At 37.1% G+C, this 13,050-nt stretch overlaps 1 protein-coding gene across 1 annotated transcript; it reads right to left on the reverse strand.

Moving 5' to 3' along the window:
* Window positions 169–12,475, reverse strand: LOC105170564 (protein ARABIDILLO 1). Its single transcript, XM_011091382.2, has 12 exons — window positions 10,065–12,475; window positions 9,677–9,835; window positions 9,501–9,587; window positions 9,270–9,401; window positions 8,317–8,444; window positions 8,085–8,172; window positions 4,983–5,077; window positions 4,171–4,234; window positions 1,857–2,032; window positions 1,546–1,767; window positions 803–887; window positions 169–666 (listed from the first exon to the last, which is right to left on the reverse strand). Exons 1-12 carry the CDS (start codon window positions 11,406–11,408, stop codon window positions 490–492), a joined length of 2,757 nt encoding a protein of 918 aa, XP_011089684.1. The 5' UTR covers window positions 11,409–12,475; the 3' UTR covers window positions 169–489.

A 13,050-nucleotide genomic window follows, 5' to 3' on the forward strand; every position in this document is an offset into this window, starting at 1 on the left:
ACCCTTTAATTTATTCATTTTTTTTTAATGAAAATTTTGCAACACCCTTTACATATCAAATCATGATTGGAAGGAACAATAAATGATTTTTGCACTATCAATCTCTATGAAATCATGGCATCATAGATATATGGTCCTAACATCATTTAATTCCCAACATCAATAAAATACCACCAAACTCCCAAAAGTCCTAAATTATTTATTTAGACACAAAAATCACTACAGCAACCAAAAGGGAAGACCAAAACAGTACTTCCAGGTACTAACCTTCGCATCCATCTATATATATATATATATATATATATATATATCATGTTTGAGTCACAAGAAAATAAAAAGAAAAAGGCACACAAAACACTATGTTCAGGTCTTTTATTTTGCTGGAAAAAAACAGGCTCTTTATTAAGAGCATTTATACAGCAAAATACCCACCGGCAAAGCCAGACGAGCTGTAGTTTGACATGTACTATTTATCTTCACTAACGCTCTTTAGACAGACAATTCTGCCTGATGCTGCTCCAGGTTTCGAAGCACAATGCGGGCAAAGATTTTGGCTTCAATTGGGGCACCTGCTGCTGCTGCTGCTGCACGTAGAACACGCGGAGCTCCAGCACTTTGGAGAAGTCTCACGTGAAGAACTGCATGCCGGCCACCAGGGATGGTAAACTACAGCCCAAAATTCAAGAAGGAACTAATTAGTAGAATTTCGGAAATTTTGATTTGTTGTATAAAGTTAAAAACAGGAGATAGCATTCATGGGATTTTATTGTGTGAGGGTTTGAGTGGACTGCATGTATGTAACCTGAAGCAGAGCAAATGCAGCACATCCCTTCAGTGTCGGAGAAGGATTTCGCAGCATGGCAACAAATCGTCCAATCTCAGCACCGCTGGATAAAGATAAAGTACCAAGCCAGTGAAAAGAAAGGGGGACAAGACAAACTTGGACATAATAATTAAAGCCAACGTAAGAATAAAAGATTCAGCAACTGAAGATCACATCGTTTCATATAATAATAATCAGAGGCAACAAAGAAGATCACGACTGCATACACAAAGCATCATATATCAAGATAATCAGCAAGAATGACTCAAGGGTTTTATTCAGAGAACTGACACTCAAAATATAGAGCAATGAAGTTGAAGATTGACATTGATTCAAGAATATGGGAGTGACGATGTAATGTCAGTCGGTACCCTATTTCTTTGCTGAGGACAGGGTTCGGTAGAAAAGTAAAAACAAATTTATGGCGAGTAAAAGAGGAAATCAGACGCATCAGTAATTTAAAGGAGACAACTCAAGAATAGATAAATCGGAGTGTGAATAAACGATACATTTCTATAAGCTTTCTGAACAGTAAAGTCAGAAAACAGTAACCTTCTGGGTCTCAATGGTAATGAGTACAAGCAAAACTTTCAAGAGGTTAAACTTCTATTCGCCAATAACCATTCTACTCTATAGCATTCAAATGATATTTCCATCTACAGTAGATCCTCGTGAAAGACAGTGAGCTTGTGTTTGAGAGAGAGAGAAAGACAGATGGGAACCTGCATCTTAGATGGCCTGCTTCTTGAATGCGAGCGGATTCTGTTACTTGTGCGAGTGCTGCAGGGGCCGATGACACTGCAGCAGCAGCAAATGCTTGGGGATCCGAGAAGGTCATGACAAAAGCTTCGATCTGTTTCAAAGCAGTTCTTCTAAGTCCATCTAAGTTTACACTCTTGGAAGTGCTCTCTGTTGATGTTCCTACCATAGCAATTTCATCCATTCTGCACACAAAGTTCACTAGTTTTAGAAGTCTCAGGACAATACCTGCCCCTTCTGCATACTGTATTTTTGGGATATAAAGGTGAATTACCTTCCATCAAACATGTAGGCGAGTGCCAAGGCAGACATGAAGCGTGCCATTTTCGACACAGAAGAAGAACAAAGATGAACAAGGGCAGGAACCCCTCCTTCCTCCACAATACGGAGAGCATTACCAGGGTTGAAAGCAAGATTCCATAGGGCTCCTGCAGCAGTCTCATGTACATCCTGAAAGTTGATCAAAATCAATTGATATCCTACTATAGTAAGGAAAAAAGCATGCATAAGTGATGTATTCCACCATGGGTATCAGATTTATAATGAAAATGGTGGCGTATTGGTTATTGTCGCTGAATGCACCATCCATGGGATCTATGAACAAAGTCCCATTAATCACACTTATAATCTTAACAAGAAGGCATGAATTGCAGCGAGGCTTTTTGTGGTGACTAATTGAACTATTGTAATTAAGAGATGCTAGCATGTGGGAGTATTGAAAATCATTTTTGTGGCAACAGCTTCTGATGATCATTATCGGTGATAGAAGAACCTTTTACCATAGTATATAAGGGGATGGAGAAAGCCGCTTGCAGGCCTAGATCTTTCATTAAGCTAATTCCACCAGCTAAAGGCAATGGTAAAGCACTACTGAGCAATCATGTATCCTTTAACTCAGATGTTTTTCAACCTGACAACTGACATTGCATCCAATTAAGCTTTAACATGAGGCAGATGACTAGGTGGGAGAGGAGACTTTGGATCAATCTCCGACAGCTTTGTGTACATAGGAAAAACGCTAAAAGCAGAATTCTTTGTCATATATAGAACAGCTTATACACAGTTCTGTGTTTCTATTGGTTAGTACTCATATTTATCGGTGCCTAATACTTTCAGAAGGAAAGCCATCACACAATTGACATGTTGCAAAGTGGCTCTTCAACTTGAAAAGGGTAAACTATGTGCATTGCAAAATTTTCCTTTAAACAATTAAGGCAGAATACATAATGCTGGCATTAACATCATTTCAGTAAGTGCATCCTGAACCCTGAACTAATTTAATAAAAATATAGAACTCTAGAAAGTAAATTGTAATGGAGAACAAGAAATAGAAAGTAATTTTCATAAACTGCTTGGGTGAACCCATCATAAAAGTGGCATCTTACTACATGCTTAATAGGGAATAAGCCTCGTACACTCACACCTTTGTCATAACTGATGGATTCAAGGAATAAAGAGCACCTAGGTAGCTTCTTAAGTGTGTTAATGTGCAATTGCACATGTTTGCATGTTATTTAAAAAGAATGGGTATAATCTAGGAAACCATACAGTAAAATCATAATATTGACAGCTCATTGACCAACCACATGTAACCAAATTGTTTGTTCGAAAATCAGGAAAAATAAGTCAAATTGATTATTCATAGTCACCAGTATCTGACATGTCTTTACATTGTGGAAAAGAATAGTCGAAACAATTAACCATGCACAGGAGACAGAAACAATTAAAACATCATGATTTAACTATAATGCTATATTTATAAAGCTTTTCTTTTCATCTTTAGCAGTCTTTGATTTGTGCAAGACCTGTAGAGGGCAAAAAACAGTGCTCTACGCGAGCTAGGATCTTTGGAGTTGGAAGAGGGAATTAAAGCTCCCAAATTGAGGAGACAAATTGTTATTTCAATTGTTGCTTATTGACTTGAAAGAAACTATCTTATTATATTCATAAAATTGACTCTTCAATTATAAATAAAAGGAGACTACAGCTTCTCAAACAGTATGGGATTTAAGGAGAAGAGAAAGCACGCTTCTTAACTACCTGCAAAACGCATAAGAAAACACCATCTTGGTTCTCTTGTTTGTACAAAATATGAGGTTTCAATCATACTCACCTCAATTGGCATTAGGAGCTAACTTGTAATATAAGAATTATCTAAAAGGCCCGACAAATTTTCTAGCTCTACTAGAGAAAATAGTTGAGTGGGTCTGCCTAGAAGGAAACAATAATCCTTTTGCACAGGAAACCATCAACAGAAGCAAACAATTCAAAATCAAACCTGACAACTTCCCATTTTTGGTTGATCATAATTACCAAGATCTCACATCACAAAAGGAGCAATTAAATACCATCCTTTACGTTGCATCAATGAAATCAGGAGATAATTGCAAAATGAGACAGTGAGGGTCAATAAATAAACCAATAAGAATTCAATAGAAAACCTGACAACTTGCCAAATTGTGGTCTATCATAATTAACAAGTAGATGCACATGGAAAAAAAGTCAAGTTATAATGCCATCTTTAGATTGCATGAACGAGATCAGGATAAATGCAAAAGCACATATTGATAATTAATAGATAAACCTACCTCAGCATCAGATCGTGCCAGTGCAATTAGTGGTGCCACGCCTCCTTCTCGCCCAATAGCAACACTATTAAAAAAGAACATGAATGTAATACATAAATTTAAGACAAAAATAGAAGCTAGTGATTAAAAATAGAAATTAGACATTATAAAGCATAAAAATGATAATCCATGCACTAGCTGCTACAGAAACCAAAAATCTGTGATTTGGATTCAACCTCAACTATGCATCAGTATGACATGGTTAAGTCTCTCTCTACGTGGCTGTCATTTCCAGCTCTCTTACAATGCCTCTGAGATTTGACTCAGATACCAATGCCAATAAATCTTTCTTAATTGCCACACTTCTTTACCTCTCACCAAACTTAAATGTCATTTTAGTGTTGCAGCCAAGCAATATTTCCTCAGATCTCCAAATGATTTAAGTAAAAAAAGTGTAAGAAGTTTATCTGGTTTCATTCAGATTCTACTTGGTCTATGATGCCACAATTAATAGAGTAATAGACCAACAACTTGAAGGCTGGTAAAAGATAGAAGCCACCACTTTTTCAAGCAAAGTAGGAGTTGCTAAGTCAGTTTCAATGCGAGCCAATTGAGCAGTAAAATGTTTATCAGCTGAGGGAAACATTTTATAGACCATACCCAGTAACTGATAAGTGTTTCCAAGAACATTATGGGAAGTAGAAACCAAGGTTGAATCTTCATTAACAACAGAGGCAACAAGCATATACTCAGAAGATAACCAATTATACAAACTCAGAAAGTAATTTTAGAATCAGAAATACTACAGAAAACTCAGCAATTGGCAGTCATACCTATTTGCTTCTGACACAGACAATCCCCAGAGAGCACCGGCAGCCCTCTCCTGAAGGCCATGGGAGGCATTTGAACAGGAATGTGCTAGAGCAACCTGACAACCAGAGGAAAATTAAATACTCAACTAAGCCAGAAAATTCCACAGAACTCACTAGTGCGACCAACTCTTTCAGCAAGTTGGATCATTTCAAGTATATTATACCCTTAAAGCTAGTTGAGGACCAAAATTGTGCTAACCTAACCACCAGCCAAATATTGGTTAGAGTAAGCTAGAAATTTCTTGTACACAATTTAAGATATCTAGAATTCTTTGATGATAAACTCCAGGGTGCAAATTTAAGCAAAAGAAACAATCGGAAAAGTTGCAAAAATAGTGTGGCAACTCTCCTGAATCCACTACAATTGAACAACTTCATCCAAAGCAATAGTTTTTTCAATTATGAAAAGAAGTACGGAGTAATTTCCTCATAGTAACTGAATCCTTCTTTGATTAAAGCAAGAATGAAAATAGTAACACAATCAAGAACATCCAGACATGCCAGTACAATAAAACTCCTACGATTCAAGCATTATATATCCAGTTTGACTGGAGATGGCTCTTAGACAGGTGTTAGAAAAAGTAAAACAATATTTGGTTAGTTTGGAAAGATTGCCCTCAAAAGTATAGGTTGATAGTTGGTGGTGCGCCTCATTAATTTAAGTGAGAAGGTTTTTACGCAAGAAGAAATTATGTTTTAGGAAACAAAGTCTTATTTTGGGACGTGTGGACAAGGAAATAAGAGTCATAAGTTTTGGAAATAGGTAGTAGTATAACAAAAGTTAAACTTAGGAGAATAAAAAACATTTACATATTAAAAAGTTCCCATTCCACAACAAGAAAGATATTATTTGGATTCAAAGGTTCTACTTGTAAGCGAGTGAGAGAGCAAGAGAGCGAATTTCTCACTTCTTGATGTGACTTTTGAGTAGCTTACAGAAATTCAACAAACAAGATGAGCCATGCAATTGCATAAAGATAATTCTTTCGCAACCATTCTTAAATTTAACTTCCCCATTCCTGGAGTAGTCAAGCACAGCGCATTTCATCTCTAGAGACAAGATTATGTTGCATGGATGCCACCCAGGTTCATTTCCTAATCTGAGAGGTATATTCATAAATTAAATGCAACATTTAACAAACTAATTGAAGATATTCTTGTCATCATGTAATTATCAAGCAAGACTGATGAAATTCATTACTACTAGAAAGTCAAAAACACAAGTACAGTCACCTATGCAATATAATGTGATGAAAGTAGTGAGACGGTTAGGTTTATAGTTTTCCTGCTTTTGTTTGTTAAAAACAAGTGTGCTCTCGACATGAATGCGGTGGCAATCGGATGAAGAGTTAGCTAGACATTACTTTGCTTAAGTCAAATTTGGTCACAATTTTATTCAGAAAAATATAAACCACCACGATATTATAGAAATACCATTTGGTTTTCATGTAGCATAAAAAATACATGGGTATCATCACTCTTGTGATGATGTATATCTTCTCTAGATTCAGAATAAATCCCTTCGAAATGTTGTTATAATTGCGGATAACAAATAACAGGTTTCCAAATTTTCCTGAAGAAATCTGAAAATAATTCGAAGTAGATACACCCAAGTAAAAACCACTCAGTACAAATTAATCCAGAGAGATTATTCCCATTTCCAGTAATTATTTGTTTCCAGTGTCCTGAAATCCAGCAGAATTGTGGAATAAACTCAGCCACAACTTCCTCGCAGAATTGATTGTAATGAACAACATGGGTCCAAGGAGTAAACGCAAGCATGGAATGTGCAAACATGGAAACAAAAGAATATGAATAAACTCAGGAGATTGCCACCAGCTTAGTTCACGCATGTAGTCGCAAGGCTTGCATGTATTTGCATGCATGAATCTAATAAATTAATTGAAATAGAATTTTGTCTATTTCCAGTTTACCTTCTCCAGACAGCAGCCAGTACAGGTAAACAACATCGACGCATTTAAAAGAAAAATCAACCACCAAATTCTCTACAGAAGCATGGATCCAGATACATTTGTGCATAATATTTTAAAACATGACGTCATTTGTGAATGCAAAACGACATGAGCAGAATGAAACTTCATAAATACGATGGTCTGTGCAAAACAGAAGGTTTAATGGGAACTAGCTGAAAACCATGATAATTTTTAGAGTCCTATCAGGCACAAACTAATTATGCATCCAATGCACGTTTCTCAACTGGTTAGGTTGCCCCAGTTTCATTGATTCAAAACATAAATATGAAGAGCTTAGATTTCATAAAATTATAGTCTATAAGGAACTGGAGTGTAAATGAAAGACTAGCTCAATGCTGTGGCAACCTTGAAAACTACAACAGGAACGAGTAAACACATGCATGCATGCAACGATAAAAGTGGCAATGTTTTCTAATTTCAATCCAGCCAATTTCACAGATTTAAAAATCACGCTGAAAAATGTAAACCCTTTTTACTCCAAAGCATATGTAATATCTATAGTAAGGTAAAAAAGGAAATGCTTATAAAAGGCCAAAAGAGCTCTTAAAGAACAGTGAGAATCTTTTGGGGACAAAAAATGAAACAATTCATATATTTTATGCGATGTATCTATTCCAACAACCCTTCGAAAGTACAAACTATTTTCAAACTACTATGACACATGTATATTAGAATCAGTATTGCAGATTGCAGAGTACAGGAACATAACATAAATCCATCAGCATGCTACTATTAGCCCTAAACATTCAGCAAGTTGAATAATTTCGAGAATAAAAAAATGATCAAAAGCAGCTCGAGGGTCAACATTTTATCTATGCAATAATTTTTTGTAAGACGATTTGCCCTTTTGACATCTTTTAAGAGCAATAGAGAGAGATGGGGATGGGATTGGTCAAGGAAAAATATTGTCGGGTTCCCACAAAGGTTTCCAGAAGGGAGAGTGGTATGACCTACTTTGACATTATTTACATGAATGGGCTGCCCTTAAACTTGTTCGAACTACGACGAATAGAGGCTTTCCGCACGTGATTCAATAATGACAAATGAAACAAACATAACAATGACATACCAATGCCTCGACTCCACCTGCCGCTGCAATGGCTTCTCGATTCCTGTCGTCAAAGGATAAATTCCATAATGCGCCAGCAGCTTCTTGCCTATGCACCGGGCAACAACGGAGCAATTTTCAAGCACCAAGGTTATGCAAACACCATTAGAAACAGCAAAGACCTACTTCTGACAAAAGATTAAACAAACTGAAACTAAATAGAAACTTCAGCACACAGAAAAAAAAACATTACCTCACACCATCATGTGGGGAACGAGTAAGTTGCACAAGAGCTTCAAGAGCTCCAGCCTCTTGTCCTACTACAGCATTGTTACTGTTGCTATCTCCATGAGCAGCCAAATTTGCCAATGCTCGAGCTGCCTGTATGTTAACATGAAACAGTAATGCTTAAGTTAATAAACTTTTTGCTTATATAGAAAGCTTTTCACGTGAAATTGAGAGTTGAAAGTAGAAGCAGGAATTAAGTAGCATCTGATAAATCAAAAGTCATTCGAGAAGCATCTCAGACTAACACCGAGCCAAAGAAAAATGCTTAACAAGCAACTTCAATTATACCCTTGCGCACATTAGGAAAAGAATTTGATATGACGTGTCAAATTCAAATTCCAACACTAGATTATTCTATTAAATTTGCATCCATATATGCAAGGGAAAACAACTTTATGGTACCTTATGTGATAAATGTACTCCTTGCAAAATGTCAGGAATAGACATTGCTAATGTAAAAGATGAAGAATATCCTAGAACCATGGGATGTAATTGATAGTAATAGAAACTGGGAGCCACAATCACATATTTCAACTAGATATGGCTTATGCTGGAATTAATAGAATTACAATAGGGTATCTGCATAGCAGAATGATATTCCTTGAGAACACCATAGTGATCCAATCAGAAGTTGATCAAATAGAATAGAGTGCCTGCATCACTACCCTAGATAGTTCAACTGTTTAAAAGAAGAAAGTTCATAAACCATGATCATATCCCAGGGAGTAATTGACTTCGACCAAGGTAAAGAAACTAAGAAACAGAACGGCTCAGTGATCTGGGTGCAAGTTGTTCTTCCTGACATCCTATTCAATGGAGGGAACGCCATTGCTAGTTCATAAAGTGCTTCAGCAAAATGATGGTGTTCAATAAATATGTAAATTTCATGCTTCTGTTTTCTATTAAACAGAATAGCACCTGCTCCTGAACTCCTTCGACCTTGCAAGTGCGTGCTAGCGTAACTAAGGCATGAACACCACCAACTGAAGCAACTTCCGTGCTGCATTTATCATCGGCTGCCAAATTTGCTAATGCACCAGCTGCACGTTCCTGAAATCAATCAAACATCCAACAATGCACATCCTTGAGCATGTTACATTAACTAAATTGAGTCCACTATATGTACCATAAACACATGAAAACACATACCAGCACTCCTTCACCACCACTAGACCTTGACCATTTGAATATAAGGTCAACTAAAGCTTTTACTCCACCAGCTTCGGCAATGGCACCCTAAAATAGAAATTTTAGCATCAAAATATGAATATTAAAGCATGCAATGATACAAAAGTGAAATGTAAAATAAACAACAGAAAAATAACCTTGTGATCTTCACCAACGGAGAGGTTCCATAGTCCTCCAGCAGCCTCTTCAGCAACCAATCTGTTCACAGATCTAGCAAGATTTACAAGAATGCTGATGCCTCCTTCATCTGCCACGGCTTTTGCAACATTAGCATTCACTGATAAGTTTGCTATGGCCTACATGCAAACGCAACTCAAATATTAGACGGCTTTGGCTCTGTTGAGCTGATTAACAGAGGTTGACAGTACAAAAATCTGTCATAAAATCCTTCTGCCTTAAGAAGCACAAGAGTAAGCATAGTGGAAGATGTAAAACTAACACTGACAAATTAATACTACGAACTGAACTTAAATAGTAACACAGCAGAAAACACATTAACCAGAACACCAATGCCATAAATCTTACTTTAGCAGCCTCTGACTGGAGCCCCTCTCGCCATGACCGAGCAAGGTTGAGGAGAAGGCGTATACCACCCTCTCGCATAACTGCTTCAGCCCTTCCTATATCAATACTGGCATTTTCATCGTCAACTACAACAAAAGTTGCAAGCGCGGTAGCTGATCTTTCCTGGACGTCCTCCTGGGGACTTTGCATGAAACTAAGCAACAAAGTTGTACCTTGGTTGAGCCAGAAATTATCCAAACCAGGTGGATTGCTCTCAGAAACACGGAGAAGGGTATTGGAAATGATCCACTCCAACCAATTCAAAATCTCATTTACTCTCCTATCCTCGACTTTTGAATATCTCCAATCCAGGAAAACATTCATGTTATTCTTTGGCGTATCGACGAATAGGGTAGCTACTCCTTTGAGAATGTCGGTGAAGACTGCCAGTAGCACTTTACCTTTATGATTCCTGTTAGAGGCAAAGCTGGCATCCTCCTCGATTGATGGACAATTCAAGGCGCATAAGACCTTCAAACTAACAGAGGATGAAAAGAATCTTGATACAGAAGTAGGGTTAATATCTGTTCTAGAAACATCTAAGGCTATCAAGTGTGGAAGCTTACTCCACTCCTGTAAAACCAAATTCCACTTTATATTTGTTGTTCCTGCGACGGAGAGGAAGCGAAGGGATGCAACATTACCCAGGGCTGTCTCATCTACTTTTCTGCAGTCAATAAACCCAATATCTGTCAAATTCTGGCAATGCTTTGCCAAAGCATTGATCGCATCTGCATCCACTTCGTGAAGGCCTGATATCCGAAGTTTCTGCAGTTTTGGGCAACAAATTGCAATTGCTTTAACTGCATCACTGCTGATTCTTTCACAGAAATCTGGCCCGATCACAAGGCACTCAAGAGCTTCATGTCGAGCTGCAAGCACAGAGAGTGTAGCATCAGTCATTTTCCTGCAACAGTCACCACTAATCTCTCGTAAATTCTTAGCCTGAAGTTTAATGACAGCTTCAGCAGATTCAGGACCACGGAACCGGAGCTTCTGAAGATTTTCACATCGAGAGGCAAGTACTGCAGCAGCTGTAGCATCACACTTATGGGGCCGGAGGTCCAACACCTGCCACAAACATGGAGATTTACCTAGAGTCCACCATGTTCGGCAGGTAGATGACAAGCTTGCTCGGTCACGATAGTTCAGACATGAGAAAAGCTGGATCACTGTATCATCAGGTAACCTTGTCCAATCAAGCATCCCGTTCTCATCCAAACTCAAGTTCTCATCACTCTCAGGGCAATCCACTTTCTCTTTTTGTCTCCTTACAACCTTCCTCCGCACTCTCCTACTCATCATTGGATCAGTTTTTAGCACTCAGTCACTGCACAACTAGGGATTTTAGTAGCCAGTTTGGATCAGCTTTTTGGCCACAGTCAATTCACGACTAGGATTTTAATACCCAGATATGATGCATGGAAGACAAACTCTATCACACCAATGCTAAATCCAAAAAATAACCAACCAGATAGACAATGCAGAAGGCACAGCCCTTTCTCTTAATTGTCCTCAAAGTATCTGAAACCACAACCCAATACCCTGCCACCGATTCCTCCTGATCACCAATTCCAACAATGAAGCCTACAATTTCCCCACCCAGAAACCACCAAAATCACAAGTTAAGGGGTCACAGCACCTCGGTGCAAAAACCAAGTATGTCTGTACATAAAAAGACTCGGTTTTTACAAAACCATTGATGAACAAACAGATAAACCACAATTCAGAACCACTTTACTCTCAAAACCCAAATCCTAAAACGAGTAAAGCTTCCGAAATGAGCCAAAGAGCAATGCCCGTTAGCCTCAAGGAGCCCTAATTTCCGAACCCAGTGATAAATTGCTTAGGCAGAACCCTAATATATACACCACACAGCCACAACAGAATGGCAAGTCTCTAAGAATACACAAAATCTGCGCCCCAGATACCATAAATCCTCAATCATAAATGCATGATAGTCAGTAAAAGTCAATTGCGTTCCCCTCACAACCTGATGAGTGTTTCTGGCCTTGTGGGCCTTATGGTAAAACCCTTAAAATTCCAGCCTTAGCATTGAACATATTCCCCTTTTATTCACATTCAAGAAACTTATTGTATATCTCAGATACGTTACTCTGATGCACAAGAAAATATAGATTGGCACAAAAAGAAAACCAAAAAAAATACTCTAACTATCATGCATATGCTTATGCGTATATATATGTACAATCGACAGAGAGAGAGAGAGAGAGGGAGACAAAAGTGAGGAAGGGTCGGAGAGAATTCAGGCAAGTATATCAAAGATGTAAGAGAAAGCCAAGCCAAAGCCTCAAATCACTTGTCTACCTCTCTCTCTTTACAAACATTTAAGCACACACTATCATAATTCTCCCTCAAATCAAATCAATGAGAGAGAAAATAATTTTTCTTTATGAATTCTAATTGAGAAATTTGAAAATTGTATGAAATTTTTTTTTTTTTTGAAAAACATATAAGATCATAAAACACCTTAAAAACTTACTTTTAAAATAAAATTAAATATCTTATAAGATGTACGAACTTATAAAATATCTCAAATAAACTTAGCCAAATACCCTGTAATTATGAAAAAAATTTAAAAAATAATAAATTTTATTAAGATTTTAATTCCACCTGTATGTTACAGCTTATATTTCAGTAACTATAGGCGACAATTTTATGATTTTTTTAATCGATAATTTTCATAGTTCTAATTTTCAGAATGTGCACTAGAAAAGTGAGTTTGTGCAGTATATTCATTTTTCTATAATGCTACGTTTGGATGTTTTGGATTTGAGGTACTAATTACAACAATTTTCAAATGACTATGTTAAAATAATTGAAAATATGTTAATATTTCATAAAAATATATATTTAAAGTGGGAATTGAAGTATCTAAAATCATTTATCATACATATTTATCCAAACAAATCAAAATATTTTGTTA

The sequence above is a fragment of the Sesamum indicum genome, linkage group LG1 (assembly GCF_000512975.1).
Source record: "Sesamum indicum cultivar Zhongzhi No. 13 linkage group LG1, S_indicum_v1.0, whole genome shotgun sequence".
NCBI classification, from domain to species: Eukaryota; Viridiplantae; Streptophyta; class Magnoliopsida; order Lamiales; family Pedaliaceae; genus Sesamum; species Sesamum indicum.

Coding starts and splice junctions, on each gene's coding strand:
- LOC105170564 (XM_011091382.2), bottom strand. CDS start 11,408: ATGATGAGTAGGAGAGTGCGGAGGAAGGTTGTAAGGAGACAAAAAGAG. Junction 8,445..9,269: donor TCGAAGGAGTTCAGGAGCAG/GTGCTATTCTGT, acceptor GTTAACATACAG/GCAGCTCGAGCATTGGCAAA. Junction 2,033..4,170: donor TGGCACGATCTGATGCTGAG/GTAGGTTTATCT, acceptor ATCAACTTTCAG/GATGTACATGAGACTGCTGC.